Source organism: Calypte anna, chromosome 18, assembly GCF_003957555.1.
Source record: "Calypte anna isolate BGI_N300 chromosome 18, bCalAnn1_v1.p, whole genome shotgun sequence".
NCBI lineage: Eukaryota > Metazoa > Chordata > Aves > Apodiformes > Trochilidae > Calypte > Calypte anna.
The window spans coordinates 6,722,090-6,747,580 of record NC_044263.1 but is presented as its reverse complement, the minus strand read 5'-3'; the positions used below and the strand labels follow the sequence as shown (position 1 = coordinate 6,747,580).

The window sequence follows — 25,491 nt, the reverse complement described above, 5'->3', positions numbered from 1 at the left end:
CACCTCTTAGGCTATTAAAAAAATAAAACCAGACTTAATATTACCAGGTTTTGGAACAAGTGTTTGATCAGACAGCCTCTTAAACACTACTGAAGTCTTGTCAAAGTTACAGCAGAGCTGTGGAAGGGACATGGAGAGAGCAGCAGGCAGACTGACCAGGGAGGGAAAGCGTGAGGCCATGGGCACGGAGGGCAACGTTCAGTCAGAAAGTTGAGTCAGAAGAGAGAGCATGTGAGAAGAGTACCTCCAACCTGTGGCCTCTGGCTGACTTATTTCTTACTTATAAAACCAAACTTATTTCTTACTTACAAAACCAAAAAGGCAAATGTCAGGTGGGAGACTTTTGGCAGAGTGGAGGTCCAGCCTCCTTCCACCTACAAAGCCTTCTCTAGACAGGGTTGACAGCTTCCACATCCAGTGTGGATTCAGTTTGCATCAGTGCTAGTTTGTCTAGTTAGTTACTCACCTCAACTGCTTTTTTTTTTTTTTTTCCCCCCTCCTAATCTGTATTTCTCAAGCAAACGTATTGATATGGTTCTCTAAGGAGTTTTTAAGCATTACTAGAATGAGATGGCTCCATTATTTTATTACACTCTTGAATAGCAGTGGTGCTACTGTGCCAATAAATAAACCTGCTTGATAAATGGGACAGGTAACATCACTGTGGCATTACAAGGCTGTAATAAACCAAATTGTGAATCCAGTTATCAGCAACAGTGCTCATGACTCAGAAGATTTATGGTGCCATCAGGCACTGCTGATCTTTGCAGTTGTCACTATTTGTGTAACACTGAGCACTGCTATCCAAGAAGCTCCAGATCTGATTATTATTATATTTTAATTGAAATAACCTCCAATGGAAAGGTCATTGCAAATCATGCAGCCATTAAAAAGGCTTCTATGGCTCCTTGCTCAGCCTAAAAGGATGCTATTTCCTTCATGCAAATTTTATAGCTGGACATGCTTTGGGGAGGAGAATGATCACCAGACGCGAGGCAGGGGGGGGAATGAGGGGATTTTGTGGAAGGTCAAGCAGGACTCAGAAAGATGTGGAAAGACTACCGACCAGCCATCTGTTTCTCCTTACTCCTTCTCTTTTTCTCCAGCCGGCGAAGCCTCTTCTCCTCCCGCCTCTTGGCTTCTTCCTCCTCTTGGTGCTGCCGACACTTGTGGAAATTCTCCACTACCACCCCCACAAACATGTTGAGGACGAAGAAGGCCACAATCAGCAGGAAGGAGATGAAGTAGAGGAGCATCCAAGGGTTGTAGTTCATGACTGGCTGCAAAGTGGAGGAAGGCAAATGTCAACTGAACCTCAAAAAACAAGGAGAGCAAATGGATAGAGCTGTCCCATCCACAAACCTGTGGGTGGCCATCTGCAGCAGCTCAGTGTGCTCTGCTCTTCTGGAAAATGAGAGCCCTGTGAGGGGAATGCTTCCTAAACAAAAAGGTCCCTGGGGACATGTTCTACCAATAGCAGGACAGTAGCATCTTATGAAGCTATTGCAAGTCCTTCACTGAAAACTGGTAACTACACAAAGTGCTTCTTTCCTCCTGTAATGTCTGAATTGCTTTGAAGTCAAACCCTTCTTTAACAGGTATGGTTCTCACTGTGTTACTTACACCGTGTTTCAATATCTGTAGGAAAAAGGTTAGGTCCAAAGCCAGACTTTTCACTTGACTGCTTCTCACGCTCCAGGACTTGGATCAAATGCCTCTCCCAATCCCAACCCCACAGCCCCATCTGACTGTGGAAGCCAACAGCGCTTTGCAAAACAAGGGACAAAATGTGTGACCTCTGACAACTCATTTTTTACAGCTCTGCTAGAGCACTTACCTGCTGGTCCACTCCCACAGCATCTAAGCCATCATACATGATATCCACCCACCCATCCTTGGAGGCCAGAACAAAGAGAGACATCAGGGCCTAGAAATACAGAGGGGGAAAGTTAGATATAGTCACACTAAAGCTCTTTTACTTGTAACACTTTTATTGTCTTTGCCTTTTCCTGTCTGGAGATTATCATTACCTGTCTGATAATGGGACACTTTGATGCTCAAGGTTTCTCCTGGTAGCAAAAACCTATCAGTGTCAGCACCAGGTTCAGCAATGAGCACTAATTTGGAAACCATGAAGCCAAAGACAAAAGCAGCTTCATTTCCACCCTTCAGGTCTCTACTGCTCTCAAATAATTAGTCCTTACCATGCTGCTAAAATAAGGTTGTGTTGCAGAGATGGTTGAGAGTGTCCAGTTCTATTAGACAACACCTTCTGCAAGATATATTTGGGTTGTTGTGTAGCAGTGAAGCAATTAAGTACTCCACACAGCCACATGTGCTTGTTCTGTTCCAAAAAGAAGTGTATGCCTGCTTGGAAACATTACCTTGGGGATTTACAGAGACAGAACGCTATGTGTGTGAACTGAATATTTACTGTAACTAGTAGTGCCCTGTAAGAAAATCCCATGGGATAATAATGCACAGGTTTTAAGTCAAGGAGGTAAAGGAGCAAAGAAGCAGATTACCATTCTATTAATACCTGGCCGAGATTATCAAAATTATACTTGTGCCGGACCCATTTGTAGCTTGCTTCTGTACAATCCGATTTATTTGTGATGTTTCTGGTGTCCTCCCCCTGGCAGATAAAAAACTTGCCTTTGAAAAGCTGAAAAACACGCAAAGAAGAGAGGAACTGTAAGGGTGAGTCCACAGGATTTCTCCACAGATGATGGGCATTCCTCCTGAGGTTTTCTCCACAGCCCACACTGGCCAGAGGAGTTAAAGGGAATTGGCCTCATCCATGCTGGTTATTAAGTGTGAGCAGCCTGTATAATATGCACCTAATGAGCAAATGCATGATTTCACATCATTAAGGACACCCACCTTGTGCATTATAATGTCTGATTCAGTGAGCTGAGACTGGCCTAAAGGCCTTTGCTTCTGGGTCACCAGCTCAAGAGCAGCCCCAGGTAATAGCCCAGGCCAGTTAATGCCTTCTCATCACATGTGGAACAACTCCAGTGGCTCTCAGCCCAGTTAATGATGCTGGTTTCAGGAGCACTGACAAATTAAGAGTAACAGGGCCCCTCTGTCAGCAGAGAAGAGGTGGCACTGAAGAAGCACAGCAATGAACTAAGCTCTGCTCTTCAGGGTCACAAGGGGACACACCAGAGAGGACACGAGCTGCTGAGAGTGGCATTGGGCTCTTGCTGGATCAAGACTGCTGCCAGTCCAGCTCCAGCCTCTGATCCTTGAGCGCTGTTCTCCAGCCATCATTAAGCTCTGCAGGCCATGCAGGGGCTCAAATTATTCCTTATGCAAAGCTTAAGAATTCAAGCTTGACTTCTTAAGCTCTGCAAAAGGGCCAGTGCTGGGCTCCTGACCCCAAGCTTATTTCCTTTGGTGTAAACCAGGAGAGATGCAACCTCTGAGGAGTCAGCTCCTGATTTATACCTCCACAAGGAACAGGAGCTTCCACATGTTTAATTCTAGTCCTGGTGCTTCCAGCACATAGAACAGAGTGGCAGGGGATGATTACTGCTTCAGACAGGGTGATTGATGCTAGGAGGATGGATGGTATCAGCCGCCGGGAGACAGCCAAGGAATCTGGTTTTATTTGCTGACAGAAGCTATTGACATTACTGTTTTGGGGGAAAATGGCAACCTGCTCCCCAGGCTCCTTTAAACACCACCTGGGTATACAGAGAAAAGACGCTGATGGGTTTTGATCTGTTGTTCTAGACAAATATCAGCAGAAATAATAGCAAACAAGATAAACCCACGCATTACTCCACGGGTTTCCTTCAGAAAGGATCAGCAGAGGGATGTTCTCTAGGCATACAAAATTAATCACCACTCAATGCAGTCATAAAAGTTCTGGATGTAAGAAGAGAAGTATTCCCTTATCTTTCCATGGAGAAACACTATCCATGGGAAGGCAGACTGGGGAGATACAGGCTTCACAGAGTAAAGTTTTAATTAAACAAGAAGGTAAACAACTGGTTTTAATACATTGTGTACAAATATAACTTCTCAAGGAGCTGGACTGTAATGCCACTCAGATGGGACCAGTAATGCATCTACTATCAGAGCTGGGGAATAAAAAGCACAGTTTGCAGAAATGCTGATCCCTGCAGGTGCTTCAGGTTTTAGCACTTCTGAGAGTGGAAAGACCCAGTCTTCATTTATCTATTACTCCTATCTTATGAATGACTATTCCAAAGTGGACAAGCTCTATAGCAAAACCAATCTTACTAAGAGGAGACACCATTAGAAACATGGGTGTCTGGATTTTAATAGCATTAACAATTTACAGCTTGATCCCCAGTTTATATTTCCATGGGAAAATCAACTGTAACTTTGTGAGATCATCTTTTTATAGAAAATAACTACAGCCCTCATCTTACACTTAATTAGCCATAAATACCAACTGAGAATTTTTCATCCTGAATACAGGATCAGTCTTGCTTGTACCTACCACTTAAGCACATCAATAGTCATGACAATTTAACAGAAGACTGCAAGTCACTAGGGAAAGCAATCTCAATTAGCAGGGAAGAAATTCATGGAGCACACTGCAAGTTTTGTAGTTTGTCATAAATTTTCCTGTGTCTGAGTTTTATATTGTTTTATGGGAAATGCTTAGCTTTATGATTCTGTTTAGTATAATGGATGGACGTTGCTGTACTGTTATGTTAAGCCACTCAAGCTGCTGAGATGGTTATGGATGGAGTGATTTCCCTCTCTGTTCATTTTCAATGATGTATTTATTATTTAAAGAATATTTTAGTATAAAATATTACATAAGACACCTTTCCAAAACAAACCCAAATAGAGCTGCTTTCCAAAGCTGGCTGTGAGAGATCAGATAAATTTCGGAAAGAAATAAGCATTATATCAGAATATTTATAGGAAACAATCTCTTCTTCTCAGGTAATGAGAAACCAATTGCATTGGAAACTCTGTCACCATCCCTCTCGGCTCCTGCACTTCTGGGACTGAGGATGTTGCCAGCAGAGCTGGCAGGAAGCAGGCTCAGAAATCTCTGTTTCTGCAGGATTTTTTTTAAATGAAATTGTCAGAGTCTGAAGGTGTCCAGGTCAAGGTCTCTCTGGAGTTTACAAACCAACAATTTCAGCTTTGAGAGTTCCTATTTCCCCACTGGTTTATTCTAGGGTGGGGAGATGTCCCCATGTTATCTTCCAGAATGAAAAAGGAATGGGATTTAACAATTTCCCTGAGCAGTTTCTCTGGTGGTACATGTCAGACCTCAGGCCTGGCCCCTCTGCAGTGTGGCTGGGGAAGAAAGAGTTGAAATATCCTGATTCAAGTCCCACTGCAGGCACCTTGTGGTGGGCAAGGAATGAAGAAAGCCCATTCTGTATCTTTGAGAGGGTCATTGTGTTGGGTTTTGTGTCACTGCATGCAATGGGGAAGCTTCAAGAAAGTTCAACACATCAAGTGACACAGCCAGGACTTGGCAGTCAGGAATGAATGTGTCCTGAGACCACAAGAAAGGCCTCGTTCTGCTGCTGGGTTGTACTGAGAGGTACATAAGCCCTTGGGTGTGAGTAATTTCAAGTGGTTAACTATGGCAAAGTTATGAATTTAAAACCAACAGATGTCTCAAGAGCTGGGCAAAAGACATGGATGGAACCAGAGAGAGGGAAAACCAACCCACTGACAGCCTCCAATAATCGTTTCTCCAGCTACAGCTAGGGGTGGGTGCTGCTGGGCCACTGTTGTCAGGTTGTAATTGTAAATAAGGTTTTACTGGTTGACCAATAATAGAAAACCTGCTTCCTCCTCACCAGGAGTAAGGAGTGGTCCCCAAGAAAGCTGAACAGCCCATTGGTTACAAGGGACTCACCTGAACTCCCAGGATGCCAAAGATTATGAAAAAGGCACAGCAGATGACCACAATATTCCCAATGGGCTTCAAGGATGACATGAGAGTCTCCACCACCAGCTTCAATCCTTGGGCTCGACTGATCACTCTGTAGAGGTAAATAAGCACAAAAACTTTGTTAGTCTTTCTCTTGCCCAGTTCTGTGGGCAAAGAAGATGTGGGAAAAACAGCATTAAGGCATTTTTTTAGAATGACAACCCAAAAATCATGATGGAAGAAGCAGCTCTGGAAGATTACACTGTGAGATTCTGGAGATGATTGAGGGAAAGGGCTTCTACCTGCACATACATCTTAGTGTGAAAAAAAGAAAAGCTAGGCCAGCAAAGTCACTGGAGAAGGAAGATATATAGGCTAGTCCAGTATTTTTCAAAACTGGAGTAATGGTTCTAATTTCACCCTCTATCTATTCTAGATCAGCATCCTATAGTTACCATTGACCATAAGAAATTCAAGCCTTGGCATTTTCCTTTTCCTATTATTTGGTCCAAAGTGCTCTCTAGGTTTCCAGCCCTGACCAAACATTCCCTGGTATCCAGCCTCTGGGTTTGGGCCATGCACACAGACACCTTTATGCCAGTAGCCTGTCCAGCACTGCAGAGAGGACCTCCCAGGGTCCATTCCTGCACGGATTTAGGCAAGGCTCTTGTTTTCCCTGTCTGTGAAATGGAGCAGCCACTCATACACAGCTTCCTGCACACCTGTATGAGCACAGAATCACAGAATGGCTTTGATTGCAAGGGATCTTTAAAAGTTACCTAGTCCAACACCCCTGCAGTGAGCAGGGACATCTGCAACTAGAGCAGGTTGATCAGAGCCCCACCCAATCTGACCTTCAAGGAAGGGGGTAACCTTTGGCTCTGGGCAACCTGAGCCAGTGTTTCACTATCTAAGGTCACGCATGGTGGGCATAAAAAAAAAGTCTGTACCTGTCCTGATAGTTCTGCTGTGCACACAGAGCTGAGATACCCCTCAGAACCATCACAGTCTCCTCTGTATACCCACTGCACAACCTCAGCTACTGAATCAGTGGTGTTCTCCGGGTGAAACTTCACCAGCAGGACCATAAGCATCTAACCTTATTTCTGTAGCTCCTCTCTGTGTGGTACCACACAGAATTTCAGAACAAATTATTAGATCCTATGGGAATGTTGGGGAAGAATAACACAAACATCACGGCTGAAGCAGGTAAAAAGAAACAAGAACCTCTACTATATTCTCAAGGACAACAACCTTCCAGTGAAAGGACAAATCTTGTGTGATTTAGAGAAGCCATCTCACTGTGTCAGGCAAGATGAACGAGGTATTCAGGCTCCCAGACCTGAAATTGGAGAGCTGGGGGACTGCGAAAGGCATCTGAAGAGGTTGCATGCCTCCCTCCTTTGATGCCAACTGGAATTAAGCATTTCACTAGCACTGTAAATCAATTTGTACTGATGCCATAGAAACTGTGCTTTCCCGAGGCAGAAATAGCTGATGGCTGTGTAAGTCGGAGGCGGGGGAAGTGCCTGTGAGCTTCTGGGTACCAGCTGGTGACTCCTTTGAACACTTGGCACTCAAGAGTGCCACAAACTCCCCCAGCTTATTTCTGCCTGGTTCTCTCCTTTGCCATGGGAGTCCTGTCACCAGCTGTCCTGCTTTGCCCCAAGTCTGGCTGCACCACCTGAAGCATGGTTGGAGTTTTGTTGCTGAGAGAGGGTCCAAGTTCTCCTCCTTTCCCCAGGCTACAGTGCTCCTTGCCAAGGGCCCCATGGACACATCCCCATGCCCACCACGTATGACCCAGCCAAGCCTCAACAACCTGCTGATGTCTCAGAGCCAACAGAACAAACTGTAGAGCTCAGTGGGCATGTCTTTCAAACACTGTTGGCTTTAAAGAGAATTCCAAAAACCTAAAAAGTATTTCCTTTTATTTCTGGTTAAATATTTACTCAAAATGTCAGGAGTAACTTATCAATTATCATTTAAAAAAAAAAGAAACAAACGGTGATATTTTTACCCTCTCCTTTACCAGGGACATCCAAAAGGCAGCTGCTGCTGTTCCCCATGTGGGGTGCCCACCCAGGTATCTGCTGTGGCTCCCTATTTTGGAGACTTTCCTGATGCTCACACCATTTTAGGAAATGAGCTTGGAGGTAAGATGGCTCTGGGAACAGAAGGCTGCCTGAGGCTGAGCTGCTCCAGGGGAGTGCATCATGCAGTCATGGCAACTGTGGGCTGCCAACACCACCCTCAGTAATTAGGCCAGGATGAGGTCCTCAGTGCAAGGCTGAGATCCACAGGACAAGGCCTCTTTACACTCCATCTGACTGCACAAAACAAGCATTGGCCCAGGCAGTCTAAGGCTGAATTGATCATATGGAGCCTCAGATGGTCTATAGATCTCCCCATCCCTCCCACATCACCCTCACACAATCCTGGATGAAATACTACACCTGCCAAACTGCAGATGGAAAGCTGAAGTACAGGAGTACTACAAGATGTTCTCAGAAGTACGCAGGCACCTTATTTCCAATTATTTCAAGGTAAATTAGGTATTTTGGTGCCTTTATGGATCCTGGCTTAGGTATTCTATCCACTGTCACACAGGATGGAGCTTGAGTCAGGCATTCTAACTAGAAGGTCTGTGGTCTAACTAATGGAGCATCCTTAAATTTGGGGGGAAAAGGAAGATATAGTCTCCAGAGTCTAAAGTTGGTAATTTTCTCCAACACTTATTAAGAAAGCCTATTCTAGATATAATAAAGTGATTTCCCTTGTGAGATACTATTTGGTATCCAGCAGAGAGAGAAAATAGGAGGCTACTCACCTGACTTCACAAAGCCATGGGTGTTGAGAAAAAAAAGGCTGAGAAACTGAAGCATTTGGCTGCTTTCAGAGTTTTGATCACCCAGGGAATTCCTCAAATGAGAATGCATGAGGGTGGAAGCTGCCACCAGTTCAGCTCCACTCCAGGGCTGTTTCCAGCCCTACAGGGAGAGAAGACTTTGAAAAGATTCTGAAAAACAGTACTTCCTCCTAACAAAAACCTTCAGACCTTAGAGCTGCCTCAGATGAAGGGCCTGATCCAATGTCAAGGCAAGTCTGTGTAAAGACTCTTGCCATTCTCCTGGGGCCTGATAACTCCCTAAGAAGTGGCAATGAAATCCTCAACATTTCCAGTTTATTAGTGTCACCTCCAATATCTCAACATACAGCATCCCTGCAGCTCATCAGTATTGCCCAATGTCCTGTTGATATCAGCTTGTAAACTTGTATTATCTGACCCACCACTTCTGCCATTTATCACTGAAGGATTAAGCTGACTTGGAGCCCTCTGGATGTGCCAGAGCCATAGATTTGCCAAGGTTGCACTCAGGACAATTCCAGTCTGCATTAGGCAAATGATAAACAGGGAAATTGAAATCAGATCCCCTTTCTTTTTTTTTTTTTTTCAGTATGAAGAAATGTTAATCCCTTGAGTTCCTCTTGGTTGTGCCAGTATCAGCATTCCCAGTGCTGTTAAACCTCTGGTGTGACACTCCACACCCACTGCCAGCTTCTCTCCAGCCAGATCACATTTTCTCATGTTAAGCCTGCTAGACTGCTCAGAGTTCCCAGAAGAAGAAGTAGCACTTGAATAAGTAGCAGATCAACGTTAACAAAGACCTTCCTCCACAGATTAAAAAAAAATAAGCAAAGGTGTTAATATGATAGATAGAAGAGAATCTATGAAATGACTGTTTCATACTGTGATGGTATAAAAAGTGAATAATTTATACATCTGCTTTGGAAGTCATTGCTCAGGCTCTGTAGAGACTAAAGCAGCACTGAAGTCTCTCCACATTAATTCTGAATACATTTTCAATTTTGATTTCTCTGGTATCTTAAGCTACAACACTTGATCCCAACAACAGCAGGTTGAACGCATTAGGAAGGAATGTTATTGTATAAGCAATCCCTCTACTGGCTGAAAGATCAGAGGGTCATGGAAACATCTTTAAATGTCACTCCTTTGTGAATGTATTTTTGGAATTCTGGTCATAAAGCTGGGCTCGAATCCTCATGGATTCAATTTGGAGGCTGATAATCAATCATGCAATCAAAAGCCTGTGGCTGGCACACAGGCCAGTTCCTTTTAATGCCTGTGCAGAAGGCACATGTGTGGGTTTGTGTGTTGCGTAAAGCAGCGGGGTTGTTTTCGCAGGAGAAGAGACAGAATCAGGGAGGTCTTTTGCAAGAAGAACCCCTTCAGACCATCAAACAGGAAAGTCAAGACAACAAGGGCTGTCCCTGCCTCACAGCTGCATGTGACAGGCAGAGATGTGGCTTGGCTTCTCACTGTCAGTGTCCTCCCTGCAGCCCCATCCCCAAATTCCTGCAGCAAGGGGGGGACAGAAGGAGCCGGGTTGGTGGGGACACGGAGCTCCCTTTGGGCTCTGCCCTCTGCTTCCCTGGAAAGGAAACACTGGCTCAGTCTCCACAGTGGACTTCACCTGGACACAAGGACTGGAGACCACAGCTCACCTGTCCCAGGTGTCAGCCCCTGTGGATCCAGCTGAAGATCCTGCGGAGATTCCAAGCAGAGCGGGCAGCTGCGGGCTCAGGGCAGCCCAGATGTGCAGCACAGAGGCAGATGGGCTTCCACATGCTGAGATTTATGACTTACTGAAAAGCCCCCAGCTTGATGGCTGCTTTTTTCATTTCCTACAAATCTAATTACAGGGGAATAGAACTGATTGTGAACATATTTAGGGAATGGGCTTGTTGCTGTCTTTTTACATTTCCTTTGTAGTAGAAAGCAGTATGTTGGCTGAAAATATTCACACAATCTCTTGAAAAAACATATCAAATGCCAACAGGAATGGAATAGCAATGGAAGAGCATAATCCTGCACATACTCCAGATGGCAGGCCTTCCCTCCAGCCTGCCATTACTCAGTGGATTATTCCCCATAACTGCAGCCTACACATACCCACAGGTGACTGAAGAGAAAAGCTCTAGTAAACACAGACCCAGCTTTTGGCCAGACAGACTCAGAGATCTACAAAGAAGCAAACAGGGCTTTTACTAGGTTGGATAGGTGACTTTAACAATTACAGGTTACTCTAGCAGGGCTCAGCACAATCCAAGCCTCTCCCTCTAGATCTGATTTAACCACACCACCTCAAGAGAGAAACTCATTCTACAGTTCAGAAATGGGAATTCAATCCTTCACTTACCCAGAGCTATCCAGATTATTTTGTCATTATTCTTAACATAGGTCAAAATTCAGACAAAACACAAGAGCAGAGCAGAGCTACTGAACGAGCAACCTGCCAGAAACTGCCCCAGAAACTACAGCTGACTTGGGAATGCTGGGGAACACATGAAGAGAAAAAAGCCTGAATTGAAGTCACATGGGAGACCTGTCATGTGGTCAGGGAGCTGAACCTCACCCATGCTACCATCTGTCCAGATAAAAGATGATTAAAGCAGCTCATATCCTAAAACTCACCAGGCCCAATGTACACATATCCCAGTTGAACACAATTTCTTTCATAGCTGTTGAGAACACTTGAAGGCTGTAGGTACAGGCATGGCCATTGTTATTTAGACTTAGTATGCACACAGAGTTAGTAAAACATCATCCATCAGAAGCAGGGTCCTATTTTTCTGTCCTGAAAGAGCAAATCCTGACTCAAAGTGAATCTTTTATGAAGGAAGCAGCAGTAATACATGATAGGCACACAAAGAGGCTCTGAGCAGGAAGGTTTATTGGCTGTTGCATAACAAGAGCAGCAACAATGGTATTAAAGAGGGACTGTTTTTAGCATGGAGAGAAACCATCATGCCTTAGGGTCTAGGACAAACCAGACACCTGGTTTGGAAGAGGTTGGTCCTTGGGCAGGTTCTTGACAGAGGGATGCCTACCCTTAGACCATGGGATACTGCCTGCTCCCAGAAATGGGGGGACCAAGTTAGCAGGATGACTGTTTTCATCAATTTTCAGAATTAATGTCTCTGTAAAATTAATGGGGAATTGAGAGAAAAAGAGCTTCTTTGCATTCTAGGTTAAGCAACAGTTTAGTCTCTGCTTCCTTAAAAACGATCTGCAACCTGCTACTAATTTCCCTCTTTGTTAGGAAAGCCATTGACTGCCTGAAGGAGAGGGGGAGAAGAAGCTGTTAAGCTGCACTTTACACAGAGCAAATGAGAACACAAATAGCGGGGGATGTGTGTTTTAATGAGCAGAAGGGGCATTGATCAGTTTACTACAGCACTTGGGGCTGATCCCAAAACACAGCAAGCCCAGAGCCCCTTGTGGCTCTGCAGGACCCGGGGATGCTCATTGTCTGTGGAGCAGCAGGAGCCCAGGCACAACGCTGGCAACAGGCACCGTGCCCTCATCTTGCCCGTGGCCACTACTTGCAGGAGAGGCTCAGCTCCCCCTCGGGCACCCCCCCTACATTCTTTTAGGTCTTTGTCATTCTCTGCTTACCTCAAGGGCCGCAGAGTCCTCAGGAGTCTTAAAACCCGGAGCATGCCCAGGATTTTTGTGCCGCTGTCTGATACCATCGAGACCAGGATGTCGATGACAGAGATGAGAACCAGCACTCCATCCAGCACGTTCCAGCTGCTTTTCAAGTAGGCTTTCTCCCCAAAACACAAGCCTAGTGCCACCACCTGCCCGGACACAAAGTTGCAACAAATTAGGACTCACATCAAATACGTTTCTTCCAGTTAACAACCTGCTGAGAGTGCATTATTTACAGACATAAATCTCTACGTCCATTTGCTTCCCAGTACAGAAGCCCAATTAGAAAAATCAGCAAAGTGTTATATTGCAAGAATTGTAAAAATACCTCCGCAGAAACATCCCAGATTGTCCCTTACAGCTGATGTATTTTTAATATGCCTAAAACTAGCTGCAGAAAACTGTTCCTAACATGTTTTTCTCTGGCATTAAAAAGTTTGGTCATATTTTATTTCTACAGACTGCTACAGGAAAGGTTCAGAGCGGGCGACCCAAAGCAATCAATTACAGGCTTTGCAAATAAAGAAACTAGAGAAACTTTCTGAAGAACAGGCAATTGTTCTGCGAGATAATTATGAATTATACAAGAGAGATTTACAGCAATGGGTTTCTGAGCCTCCTGTCTCAAATCAAGCAAAATGTTTCAAGGAGCTTAAGTCTCTCCCTCCTCAGGAAAGCAGAGAGCTGCTTAGGTTGCTGAGGACAACTGGTTGTTGAAGACAATGGGACTTCCATGCATGGTTGAAGTTAGGCATGTGCCCAAGAGCTTTGCTGAATAGGGAAGGATTGCTGAACTGAAGCATCCCATTGCTCATATAATGGTGTAAATCAAGAGCAACTTCAGTGAAATTGTTCTGATGTAAAATGTGCTCAGAATAAGGTGTGTGGTGGTTATCTGATTATGATTGAGAAGAGGAAAATATACCTCACTTGTAGCTGGTAGACCTAGGGGTCTTGCAATTCTGCCATAATAAAATATCACTAATATAATGCAGGTACACTTATCCTCCAGATGCATTTACCTTAACTGTCATCTCAGTCAGGAAGATAACTGTAAAGATGTAGTTGGAGAGTGTTAGGAAAATCCGTTCCTATAAAAGAGAAAATGAGAGACAATGTTTTCTATCCTGCTCTCTGCAGCTGTACATCTCCCCGTACACACTTGGGTGGCTGCTAACTGTTCTACAGCTTCTGTGGTGGAACAAGTCTCAGACTAATTGCCCTAAGAGTGGAGAAAATCCAAATACTTAGACAATAACCCTGGGGAGGTTCAGCACTGCCCCCGAGATGGGCCAGGTCAGCACCATGGACAAGGGCAGCTGTCACTGCCTGCCCCTAAATCCCCCCATTTGTCCCCAAATCTCCCCATCTGCTCCCCATCCCCATCCCTCAGCAGAAACAAGGACATCTCCCCCTGCTTAGAGTATGCTTGACAAAGTTCCACCTGTCCCTCTCCTGTGGTTGTCACCGCACAGTGCAAATAGCACTGAGCTCCTGATTCTCCCAGAAATTAAGTCAATATTAGAGTGGCTCTGCTGCAAGGCAAGCAGGACCCATGGGACAGAGGAAAGCAGCTGGCATGAGTTGTCACAGCTCCACTGAAGCCAATGAAGCCCTGAAGGTCTAAGCCAACTGAGACCTGCCTCCAAAAGGTGGATTCACTTGCCTAAAGCCACAGGCTAGACCTGGGCATGAAGCCCAATATTCTCATCTCCCCCTCCCCTGGGTTATCCACCAGACCATGCAGTCCTCATGGCCATTGCTCTGCAGCAGCAGCTAGTGATTACAGATGAGACCGTGGACTGGGTCCCTATCTGTAGTTAGCAGAAACCTTTCTTTTTAATGATGATCATTAAATAAATTACACTTTTCCCTAATCCCTGAACAATCTCTGATTGCCTGTACTGAGAAACGGACAGCAGAAGGTAGAGGATGGAGGAAAGATGATGGGTATGCACGTATGCATGTGTGCACACAATTGAACCAGCCCTAGGTCTGCTAATAACAATTTTGGATTTATTTCTGCCTCTCCCCACAGAGCAGTCCTGTAAGAGATGCAGATCTCTAGCTTAAAATGAGATGCAATTTAAACAAGACAAAACACCTTGGCAACTCTCTCACTTGCCAGATCATGATTTACTGAAAGTGACTCAGGAACCACAGAGCAGCCTGTTTCCATACTGGCTCCATAATTAATTAGGTCCTAGACCTGTTTGTGATTGCCTGAGCTGTGATAGGAAACATCACTGGCCATCAGCTGACTGCCACACAAAAGGCTGCTGTAGGGAGGCAGGCAGCTATGCAGGAGAAAAAGGGTAGGGACCTGCTTGTGGAGCTGGAGATAAAACAGCAGAAGCATGGAGGAGGGACTGAGGATATTACATTCCTCTCTGGCCAGCGTGTGGCTATTTGGAAGGATAATCTCCCCAGCCCATGTCGTGCACTCTGCAATGGGGAGTGTGTGTTGGTTAGCAACAGCATCCCTGTTCTGATAAGCCAGCTGAAACTGGGACAGGGAAAGTGAACCCGCTTGAAGCAGCTAGAAATCCACAGCTTGGGGAAGCAAAATTACAATTATTTTAAACAACTCAAGCTAAAGTAACTCTTGGTTTCCAGATGAGCTCCATCAGTGCAAGCAATGTACGTACACTGCTCCTTGCTCCCCCGTCCCATCACTCAGCATTCCCCTTCTGACAGACCATTATCCAGCTCAGCTCCAGCCCTGGACCACCCATTTTGGTTCCCTGGGTTATAACCTGATGCTGATGAACCTCACACTGGTCCCCATCTCCTTTTCTCTCCACACTCTTCCATTGCCCAGGGACACCACAGCTCACCATCCTCCTCTCACACTGGTTTTTAGTGCTCCAGCTCTTTGCTTGTGGGCACCTCTGACTCACATAAGTCACCTCATTCCCTTCATCCCTGTTTAACTACAGTTCCTTTTGGAGCCAACCCTGGTGAATGGTGACTCAGAGGAAACACAAGGGACATTCTCAGGGTGCCCCTTTTGGGGAACAGCAGGGTGATTTCCTCCTGCTGGCAGGGAGTCCCACTCTCCTCTTGCAGCTGCAAGTTGGTGCACCACGACACAAAGCAATAATCAAAGGAAAAAATTTGATTCAGGGCAGGGACTGCTGGGCAAACTATTTCAGTAAGGAGGACTACTAGGGAAAGCTTAAAATAGGCTCCAGTTTTAAGGTCTTACATTGAAAATCCACAAAAATGAACAGCCTAACACGCCTACAGGAACAAAACAGCATTCTATATGATTGCAATATGAGCAGTCCTTTGCAATACATCAGCAAGAGCCCAGGCTATCTCTTGGCCACGATCTATGCTAAACGAAAGAGAAATGGGATGATTTTGCCCCTCTGACTGACGGATGTTGGTTCTGTGAGGGTCTGCTTTGAGAAATCCTTACATAGCCCATTGAAACAAAACAACGCAGCACTACTGTGCAGGTATCAATTCAGTTTTTCTTGCATGACAACAAAGCTGATACACAAAGGGGAGAGAAGAGGATGAAATGAACAGTTTCCCCCATTGCCTTCACACCACACATACGTGCCCAGGAAGAACAGATGGAAGACACGAACATTGTGTTGAGGGAGGAAAAGTGTTTGAAGGTTTATCACAGAAGGAAACTGAGATAGATGTCATGCTTATGTCAGGTGTTAAACCCTGATCAAACTTGCAGAAATGGGATATTTGATACATTGCAGTCCTCTGCTCTTGTACTTTGAAAGGACGTTGAGGAGGTACCAGGAGAGTTGCTGTACCAAAAGCAAAGGATACTCAGAATGTGCTGGCAGCTTCCCATTTTAAAGAGAGAAAGAAAGTGAGACCAAGTGCACAGCAAAGGGTTCCAAGCCCTGGGAGCACAGGAAAAGTTTAACCTCAGAAACTCACAGCACTGTGAGGCTCGATTTTGGGTCGTTCCATGGCAATGGTGATGCAGTTCAGGAAGATGATCACCAAGACGATGTGATCAAACATCTTGTGCGTGATGATTTTATTGCACATCAGACGGAATCTGGTGAAAAAAAAAATAAAAAGGAAAAAAAAAAAGAGGACACACAGACTAGCTATTAATGCTTGACTGGTTGGGGAGAAATGCAGCAGCTCAACGTATGGCAGGGGAATTGAGAGCTCTGTCTGCAAAGCAGATGAGCTACAATCTCCCAATCTCCTCCCTGGCAGAGCTGCAGGCTGCAGGCAGATTGGGGTATGAATAGAAAAGGATCCAAGCTATAGAACTAGGCCACAAATTCCAAGCCCTGGAAATGTTCACTGGGAGCTTTGGGTCACTAGAAACAGAGCAGCTGCTTCCAGAACTTGGACGTGCGGCCAGGTTTGGATCTGCCCCCCTACTTTGTCTGTAGTGCTCAGGTTTAGCTTAAATAAAGGAAGAAATACTTCCCAGCAATCCTGTAAGGGTTGAGCACACATGGAACAAAGGGACAGAAGCTATTTATTGTGACAGATGGCTGTATACTGACCCAGGACTCATAATACCATATTACATTTCCCAAAGCCTGTTTCTGAAAATCTCTCTAATCTTGGTATGAATGAACTCGAACACTGCCCAGGTCCCATCCCCAGCTCAAACAAGGGAAACCCTCGTCCAGCAAGTCCTGAGGAACACGTAGGAGAGCACAAAGACAAGCTGGGCTTTGGGAAGGACAGAGCTGGGGGCCTGCAGTGAGGAGAGGGGGTTTCCTGGGTGTTGTTTCTGGGGGAAGGGAAGGGGAAGAGCAAAGAAATCTGGGCTGAGGGGCAAGTTTAGGCAGTCACATAGTCGTGTAAGTGCATGCTGGGGTGAAATTCAGATTTATCTATTAATACAGCACCTTGGCCCCTGCTTCAAACAGCTTTTGGTCCATTGAGTTGAAACTGCAGAGCACTGGCACAATTGACAAAGCAAGTGATGAACTTGACAAAGCTGTAGCCATGCCCTGGGTGATGGGTCTGTACCAGACACTCCTGTGCCAGGGCCATGCCCTCCCCAAAGCAGCTCTCTGTGACCCTCCTACTGTACCAGGGCAGGGGAAGGGCTGGGAGTTTTGTGGACTACCAGAGACCCATCTGGGATAGGTGGGCAGAGGAAAGAGTGATCCAGAGGGCAGGATGCCCAACACACCCACTGCTCCAGCACCCGTTACCTGGAGTGAGGGGCGAAGATGAAGATGGACCAGGAATCTCTCTCTTTGCAGCAGGCAGGGAGACGTGCTTGTACCCATGCCTTCATGCGGTCCCTTTTGCTCTAGAAGGAAAATGTAGAGTAGAAACTTACCAGGAGAGAAAACACCAAAAAAAAAAAACACCAAAAAACAACAAAACCAAAAAACTTAAACTTCCAAGGGAATGATCTGGGGCAATTTTTCATAGAATGCACATCTCCCAGTGCTCAGTAAAGCTGAAATAAAATGATCTCCACAAAAAAAAAAAAAAAAAAAAAACCCCACTGGGCAAGGGAAGGGCTGTGCTGGCCCTGAAACCATGCAGAGTTTGGTCTTGCTTCTTCCTCTGCGCAGTAACTGCATCTGGCACACAATTAACCAAGGGGACAAACACAGTAAATCAAACCCATGCCCAAGGGACTGTCAATCCACTCTGATCAGCCTCAGATCCTCCAGACACCCATCAGATGCTTGCCTGAATCAGCTAGAATTTTTTTTGGCATTTTTATTGGGTTTTTGCCTTTTGGTTTTTTTTAAAGAATATACAATGCTTATTTCAGAGGCTAATAAAGAGAGCGGTTCCTGCTGCTTACTGGGACAAGCCCTATGTCTGTGCACCACTGGAAAGCTGAAGGAACCATTTGTGACCCAAGTTTTGGTCCAGGAAGGCAATGACAAGCATCTGCCTCTCATTCAGCATGAACAGATTAGATAGGAGATTATAAAGGCAGAAGGGAATGGCGTGGCCACCCTGTCCTGCATGAACACCAGCCATCCGACTCCAACAAATTAATTCCTACTTGAAACCCCAGCACATCCTCAGCCACACATACTTATGCTTTAGACCATCTGCAAGGTCATTTAAGGCCAGAAGGGCAGATTGTAAAAGCCTTGGCCAACAGGTCAACTAAAGACAGGAAAAATTCGATACTGAGGAGAAGCCTCATCCCAGCTGCAAGTGCCTTTGCATTAGGTCTCGTTGCCCTCTCATCCATAGGTCCGAGGGGAGGTCAGGATCTTTAATCCAATTGGCACTGCAGTGCCAGTGTCTTGAGCATGGAGAACCAGCAGAAGCCAAGCAAACATCTTGCTCACCATACTGGGACTTTCTCAGCCCTTCCAAATCAAAGCACCAGAAGACAAATCCACAGAGCAGTGTTTACAATGTCACTGCAGTGCCTTGTGTTTACAAACACATAAAAATGAATCCTTGCTCTTTCATTACCCTCATTTCCCCACTATCACCTAGGCTTGGATGTGCACACATCCAGGAATAGGGCTGCACAGGCTCTTTAATGTTTTCTTCTGCAGGTACTCAGAAAAAGAGCTGCAAAGTACAGCACAGGAAGCACAGCTCACACCCCAGGAGCACCTGGACCCCGGGGCTGAGACATTTTTATTTATTTCACTCTAGAAACAGGGAAGGGGGATTTTTTTGGAGCCAAACTGTTAGCAATTGGAGGTATTCTGGACTATAAAAATAGGATTTGTTAGGGTAATTGAGTGGAATGAGGAAGCGCTTTCTGTTCCTATACACACTCAGCTGGGGGTCTCATTAGTGATGGGTAATAGCTGGTGTAGTATTGGCTTTAATGGAAGCACTCAGTGACAATCTGAACCCTTCAGAAAATGAAAACCACCTTCTGAAAAATAACAAGAAACATTTGAATAACAAGAATAAGAAGCAAAATCTTTTTAGCTCTCTCCTTCCACTGCCTGTCCTTCCCCGCCATTCTACACAAACACAAGACACAGCACACCAGTAGATTTTGGCCACATCTTGCCTGTTTTCACATCCCTTTTCCAAGTCCAGGCAAGGAGTCAGAACTCCTCCCTTCTCTCTAAACAGCATTTAATAGAGCATGCATCCATGGGGCTGTATTATTCCTTTGAGCAGCCTACTTAGTTTAATTATCCATAGATTTAACAAAAGTAAATAAATGGATAAAAGTCAGGTGTCTACTCAAAGTTGTGGTGAGAAGAGTGATTGCTACTCCAGCCTCCGGACAGGGAGCAATAGCTGCAACTTGGTCCTGTTCATTTTACGAGCTGGAAAACTTCCAGAAGTATCTATTATTCAAAGCAGTTCTGGTATTTATCATGGGGATTTGTAGTGAATGGTAATGCGTCAGCAGCACAGAATGCTTCTTTATACTGCTTTTGTCCAATTTTAATGCCAAAGATATTTTGGGGTTTGGCAAACAGTTGCAGCTTGCAGATCAGGGGCTAAATCAGATAACAAAGGCAAAAAGGGATCTTCCATCATGTCCCTCTATTCAGTGTGTCAGAGAAAGGGTGAGGGGCTGCCTCAGCCAGGGCTGCAAACCTGCACGAGGCCAGGTCCATCCGCAGAAAACTCAAGTCAAAGGAATTACTCGAGGTTTCCACCAGTGGAACAGTGCAGCTCGGTTAATTTGAGCCAATTGTATGCTATTTGAGAAATAAAAGCTGAGTGCTGCCAGCCTGAGTCCCACTGAACACTTTTCTCAGCGAGGTTCAGACACGCAGCAGCTGCTGACAACGCAGTGATCGCTGCTGAGCTGGACTTGGGGTCAAAGTCACCCATCAAATACCTGGGTTAAATAACATCTTTTTGTTCATAAAGCACACCTAGACAAGATGAATAAAGCTGTGTGGGAGGGACAAGAAAACTACACTTTAATTCAATTGCCAGTTACTTTAAATCTCCCTGGGTGAGACCACCTGAAGTCCCTCAGCTTGGAAAAGAGCAGGGAGCAGGACAGGGGGTGATGCTGCAGTGCTGCCTGTGCCTGGCAGTGTGCCATGGGGCTTTCCAGTCCCACAGCTGCTGAAAAATATCTGCTTTTTCTTTTTTTTTTTCTCTTTTTTTCCCTTTTTCTTTCAGGACTTTGAGATACTAATGTACTTCTGGGGGCAGGATGAAAGGCAGTTGGCATTAAAAGATGACTGATGCACTCCTTGGAGTACAGGAGAGACTTAGATTTATAAAAGATTTATCAGAAGAATGAGGGGAAACTGCTGAAAAATGCTGTATGAGTGGCAATGGAGCTCCAGGCAAGGTGGAAGCTGCACAGAAGTGCTTGGGACCTGATTATTTAATTTTAAATATGCAGCAGGGGCAGTCTGGGAGGGTTGGGGGAGTGGCTGGACTGCACAATACCTGGGAAAAGTGCAATAGGAAACAGGGAAAGGATCTGCAACTGCAACGTGCAACGAGGATTTGGGGAGGAGGGGACACATTTGGCTGCATATTCAGTATTTCCCTCACTTTCTCCTTTGAGCACTCAACAATTTGGGTAGGAAAGCACCCAAATCCACTCAAAATCCAGGAGATATGAACAACAAAGACCTCACAGCAGAATCCTGGTCTTGGTCACAGCACCTATGCCCAGCCAGGCAACAGATTTCTCTCTCTATGAAAGTTTTTCTTTGTATTCAGGCAATGAACACCAGATTTCAGTTCCCTGGTTTTATATTTCTGGGGAGAAGAGCTATTAGGGGCCAGATTCTGTCCCTTCAGAGGGATGTAAACTCTGAATAAACTCATTGAGGGCAACAGAGCAGCACTAATATAACGGGAGCTTGGGAGATCCAAATGAAGCCTTTGCACTTCCTTTTATTTCTGTGCAGAGGCAATCAAAACCAGCCAGTGAGGAGAGATGGGAAGCTTTGTTGCAGAAAAGCATATTTAGGATTACTTTGATCTGAACAACAGTTGAGTTCTTTTCTTCTTTTGTTGGCGGGGGAGTTTTGAATTTTATTTTTTCCATTTAAAACATAATGACTTTTTCTCTGACTTTGTCAAAGCTAATTTAGGGGCAAAGCATCCCCCCAAACATCAGGAGGGAATCACAAATGGAAGCCCCACAACCTGGGGGCTCATTTTGCTAATCTAAGCAACATTTCCCAATCCATCTGGTTTAGTGATTTGCAGTGAAGACATGTTTTGGAGCATGTGGAATGGCATGAACCAGCTGTGGCTGTCCCAGCTGCTGAGTGTGGCTATATCATGAGCTGGGGCATGATTTAATTTTGGTTTTTCTTTCCCTAGGTATTTGCCTCCGAATGCTCCATGGAAGAGGATTGAGGGACCTTTGGTCTAAACCTACACGACCAGACCTTGGCATGCAGAAGAAAGAGAAACCATTTAGTTTATACTAAAAGCAGCCACCATAATGATTAAAAACATGCATCTTATTCAAGAGTCTGTCATCAGAGCTGCTGGGGCTGCAGGGCTGAGTGGGACAAGAGAGGAGGGACATGTTCCATCACACAATGTCCAGCACAAGGGGAGCTGCTGGCTTCTGATCTGGCAGGGAGAAAGGAAGGGACCTGTGGGATGTTTGGATCAGGTGAGCTGGAAAAAACAGCAGATGTTTGAGCATCAAAAAAAATCCCTAGCTAGAGATAAAGAGCATGGTTTTCTGAGCATTTTTGATAGTGCTTTTCCCCAAAATAATTAATGTTCCTTTTCTTAAAAACTCAATTTATTATATGGAGGTTAAAAACCAGGTTAAGACAATCAGTAAAAATCCCAGGCTGAGGATCCATGCTGGAGATGTAATGGGATAATGGTGTTTTTTAAAGACAATTCATGGCTGAGCAACTCTATTCTGCCAGCACTAACTCTCTTTCTGCCCCTGTTCCTTCTCTCGAGTCACTGCTGCCTTCACATGCTCTAATTTCCACTTTCATTCAACAAACACAGTGACATACAGTAAAATCATGTCCGCAAGCTGCAGCTTTCCTGTTCTCAGTACAGCCCTGGTTACCACAACGTCTCTTCTCCAAAACATTCACTTCATCAACAGACACCAAGTTACCCCTTGGGACTGACACAACAGACCATCACATTTACAAGTCTTAGAATAAGGTAAAGTGGGTCAAACAGGTAACCTAGGAGCAGGAGAAACATCCAAAAACTGCCCCTAGGACATCCCAATGGGATAGTCCCCATGATCATCCTGCAGGCCAGTTCAAGCCCCTCTCTGCTAGCTGTGCAAAAAACCTTGGAAAAGCAGCTAAATTCCTAATATTTCCTAAATGGCACTTTTTATGCCTGTGAAAGAGGGACATTTATTGGCCTAATGCCTCTTCATATGGAAATTAATGCAAAGCCTTTGAGATCACCAGCATCTCTGCAGGACTAATGCTGCCATGGGAATGGAGGAAGCCAAGCCCTGCTCTTTGGTTGCCTGTTGATGACAACAGAAATTGTCTGCTGCTGTGCATGGGGGCAGAAAGCTGAACAATATCTGGAAAGCAGGGAAAGTTACTTGCTTGCGGGTTTTGGTTTTTTTTTTCTTAAAGAAAAAATAGAAACAGAAAAGCACACATTGCCAAGAGATAGCCTTTACTCTGCAGCTTTTAGTGAACATGGGTTTTGCCCTAATCTCTCCATCTGATACTACACTGGAATACTTAATACCATGCCAGCCACATTGCTGATGGCACCCACAGCCCAGGGATCTTATGGATGACTCTCACTCTGGTCGGGTGTTGACGGTGAGACCCTGCCCCTGCCCCCACCCACCCGTGTGCTCCTGAGACAGGTGCAAACATTGACTACACAGAGGAAAAAAAAGCCCAAAATGAGCATTTGATACTGTCTCACCATGTTGCCTTCATCATCACAGTCATCACAGTCCTGCCGGGGGTCATCCAGGTGGAGCTGGTGCAGCAGCAGGCCCGGAGAGGTTTTCCCATTGCAGTCCTGGTGCTCAGAGGCAGAGGTGCGGCTGCTGTGCATGCTGCTGGTCCGGTACAGGGATGGCACCTGCAGAGTGTCCTGCAGGTCAAAGGAACCTTTTGTTTCCAGCGACTCCATGCGGTGAGGCAAAGAGCCATTGAAGCTGCCGGCCCGGCTGGAGTGCTCCTCATCCGAGCTCTCCCCTTCCTCTGAGCTTTCCTTCCCCTCTCCGGAGAGGAGGGACCTGCGCTCCCCGCTCTGCTCCCGCCGCTTGAGGCTGGGGGCCCGGCCGATGCTGTTCCAGCTGGAGCGGCGGCTGTTCCAGCTGCTCCCGGCGCTCCAGGGGCTGTGGGGGGAGCTGCGGGCGCTGGGCTGCGAGAGGGAAAGGGGCAGCATCAGCTCCGTGCCACCTGCCCCACCCCACACCCCCCCCCCAGGCTGCTGTGGAGCCAGCTGGGGCAGCAGGATGGACAGACAACCCAAGGGACTGAGCATCCATGGGAGGAGGTGGCACCAGTACCGGGGATTTGAGCTCGTAGGCAGCGGGATCCACGGAGACACCGCTGGCCCGGCGGGATTCGTAGCCCTGTGCTGCATCTCCGAACACGGCGCTCTTGGGCATGGGCATGGGGGTGGCAGCTGTGTGTATGATGAGTGGTGGGGTCAGGCTCTTCTTCAGCTCTGGGTGGTCGCTCAGGACCATCACTGGAAGACACAAGTGGGTTTTGGGTGTCACACCTTGGAAGGGACATCTACAACCTGCTCTAAGGCAGGCAAAGCAGCTGCACAGGGATGGATACTCCAAGCAGAAAGACACCGAGGCCCAAAAGGTCCTTCTGGTCCTAACCTTCAGCCTGGCAGGGGACCAGAGGGGTGTAAATCCTGAACAGGATCAGTTTCCAATGAGAGAGCAGAGAAGATGCACATTGCCATCTGCTGCCCCTCAACCTTCCAACCAACACCTGCCAGCTCCAATGCTAAGAACCTCCTGCCCATGCTGGGCTCCATCCAACTACCCTTTCCATGGCTTCTTCATCCCTGCAGAGACCCTAAAAGCTCAGATCTTGGCCTTGAGGGGGAGATTACAACCTGAACACCATCATAGCTCTGCCTGCATCCCACAGTCCAACCCCATGCCCCAAGCCTGCTGGCCTCAATCAAGCGTGCCATGGCTTGGACTACGCTGTTCTCCCTGGGAGGGCTCTTCCCTTTGGGACACATTGTTTCCAAAGCGAGGTTTCCCTGGAAAGCCCCATCCTCTTGGGGTTATTACTCACAAGCTGGATTTGACAAGTTTTTCTTAAGTCCTCCCTCTTCTTCCAGGCTGCGGGTAAAGAGATCCCCTTCGGAATCAGACTTGGAAGCATCACCCTGGAGCGAAACAGAGAGTTTCAGCACAGAGGGAAAAGGGCCATGGTGCATGGACACCCGTCTGAAAAAAATGGATTCCCATCTCCAACACCACACCTACAGATCCACTGAATTTTGTACCACGATGCAACATCACCTTTCACAAAATGACGCATGCACATATTTATACCACAGACTAATTAACCTCCTACCAGGATGACAGACTGCCTCTGGCTCCAAACACGGTCCCAGAAAGCGATCAGAAAATCACCCTATTGCTTAGTATTTGCTGCTGGAATTGTACACTGGGTAAATAGTAAGGAAGAACAGGTATCTGATGAGCAATTTGGGGACAAAAATTGACCCTACTCATCTCTCAATTTATACACTGGCTTTAAGCTCCCTGTGTGTGGCTCTTTCTAGTAATGATTCGATGGAGCAACCCAGGATTCAGAAGGGGCAAAAGGGGACCCTGAATTTCCAGTGCAACTAATGGGCTGTAGTGATGGATGCCCCATCAACTCAGAGAGGATCCAGGTGACAGAACCTGATACGGATGGCTGTGAGTGGCCATTCCCCTGGGAGCTGCGACACGAAGCAGAAGTTTTGTTGCTTTCTGCTGTATCATTTTGGGGATTTAAATTCCACCGTAACATTTCCAGCACCAAGGGGATGAGCAGGAGCTGCCTGCTTTGACATGGGCCCATCCTCAGGAGGAGAGCGAAGTTTTACCATTGTTCACAGAGTGGTGCTCGGACTCTCTCTCAGTCTCATGGCACGGACCCTATTAGGGACATCCCTGTGTGTCCCTCTGATTCTGTCCATTGGCACTGCAGAAAGGCACTTAGGGTGTGGTATAGTCAGGATACACCCGATGGGCCAGTGG

The 25,491-nt window shown here is 46.1% G+C and overlaps 1 protein-coding gene across 1 annotated transcript in view; it reads right to left on the bottom strand.

The window, feature by feature from the left end:
• CACNA1G (calcium voltage-gated channel subunit alpha1 G) overlaps positions 1–25,491 on the bottom strand; it is a 139,298-nt gene that overhangs the window by 30,983 nt on the left and 82,824 nt on the right. Inside the window, exons 15-25 of the mRNA XM_030462120.1 lie at positions 24,533–24,626; positions 23,776–23,960; positions 23,181–23,627; positions 17,567–17,667; positions 16,314–16,437; positions 13,424–13,492; positions 12,366–12,550; positions 5,870–5,996; positions 2,540–2,665; positions 1,838–1,927; positions 1,088–1,280 (exon numbers count right to left, since the gene is read on the bottom strand). Of these exons, the coding sequence (XP_030317980.1) occupies positions 1,088–1,280; positions 1,838–1,927; positions 2,540–2,665; positions 5,870–5,996; positions 12,366–12,550; positions 13,424–13,492; positions 16,314–16,437; positions 17,567–17,667; positions 23,181–23,627; positions 23,776–23,960; positions 24,533–24,626 (1,741 nt within the window). The remainder of the gene's footprint in view (positions 1–1,087; positions 1,281–1,837; positions 1,928–2,539; positions 2,666–5,869; positions 5,997–12,365; positions 12,551–13,423; positions 13,493–16,313; positions 16,438–17,566; positions 17,668–23,180; positions 23,628–23,775; positions 23,961–24,532; positions 24,627–25,491) is intronic.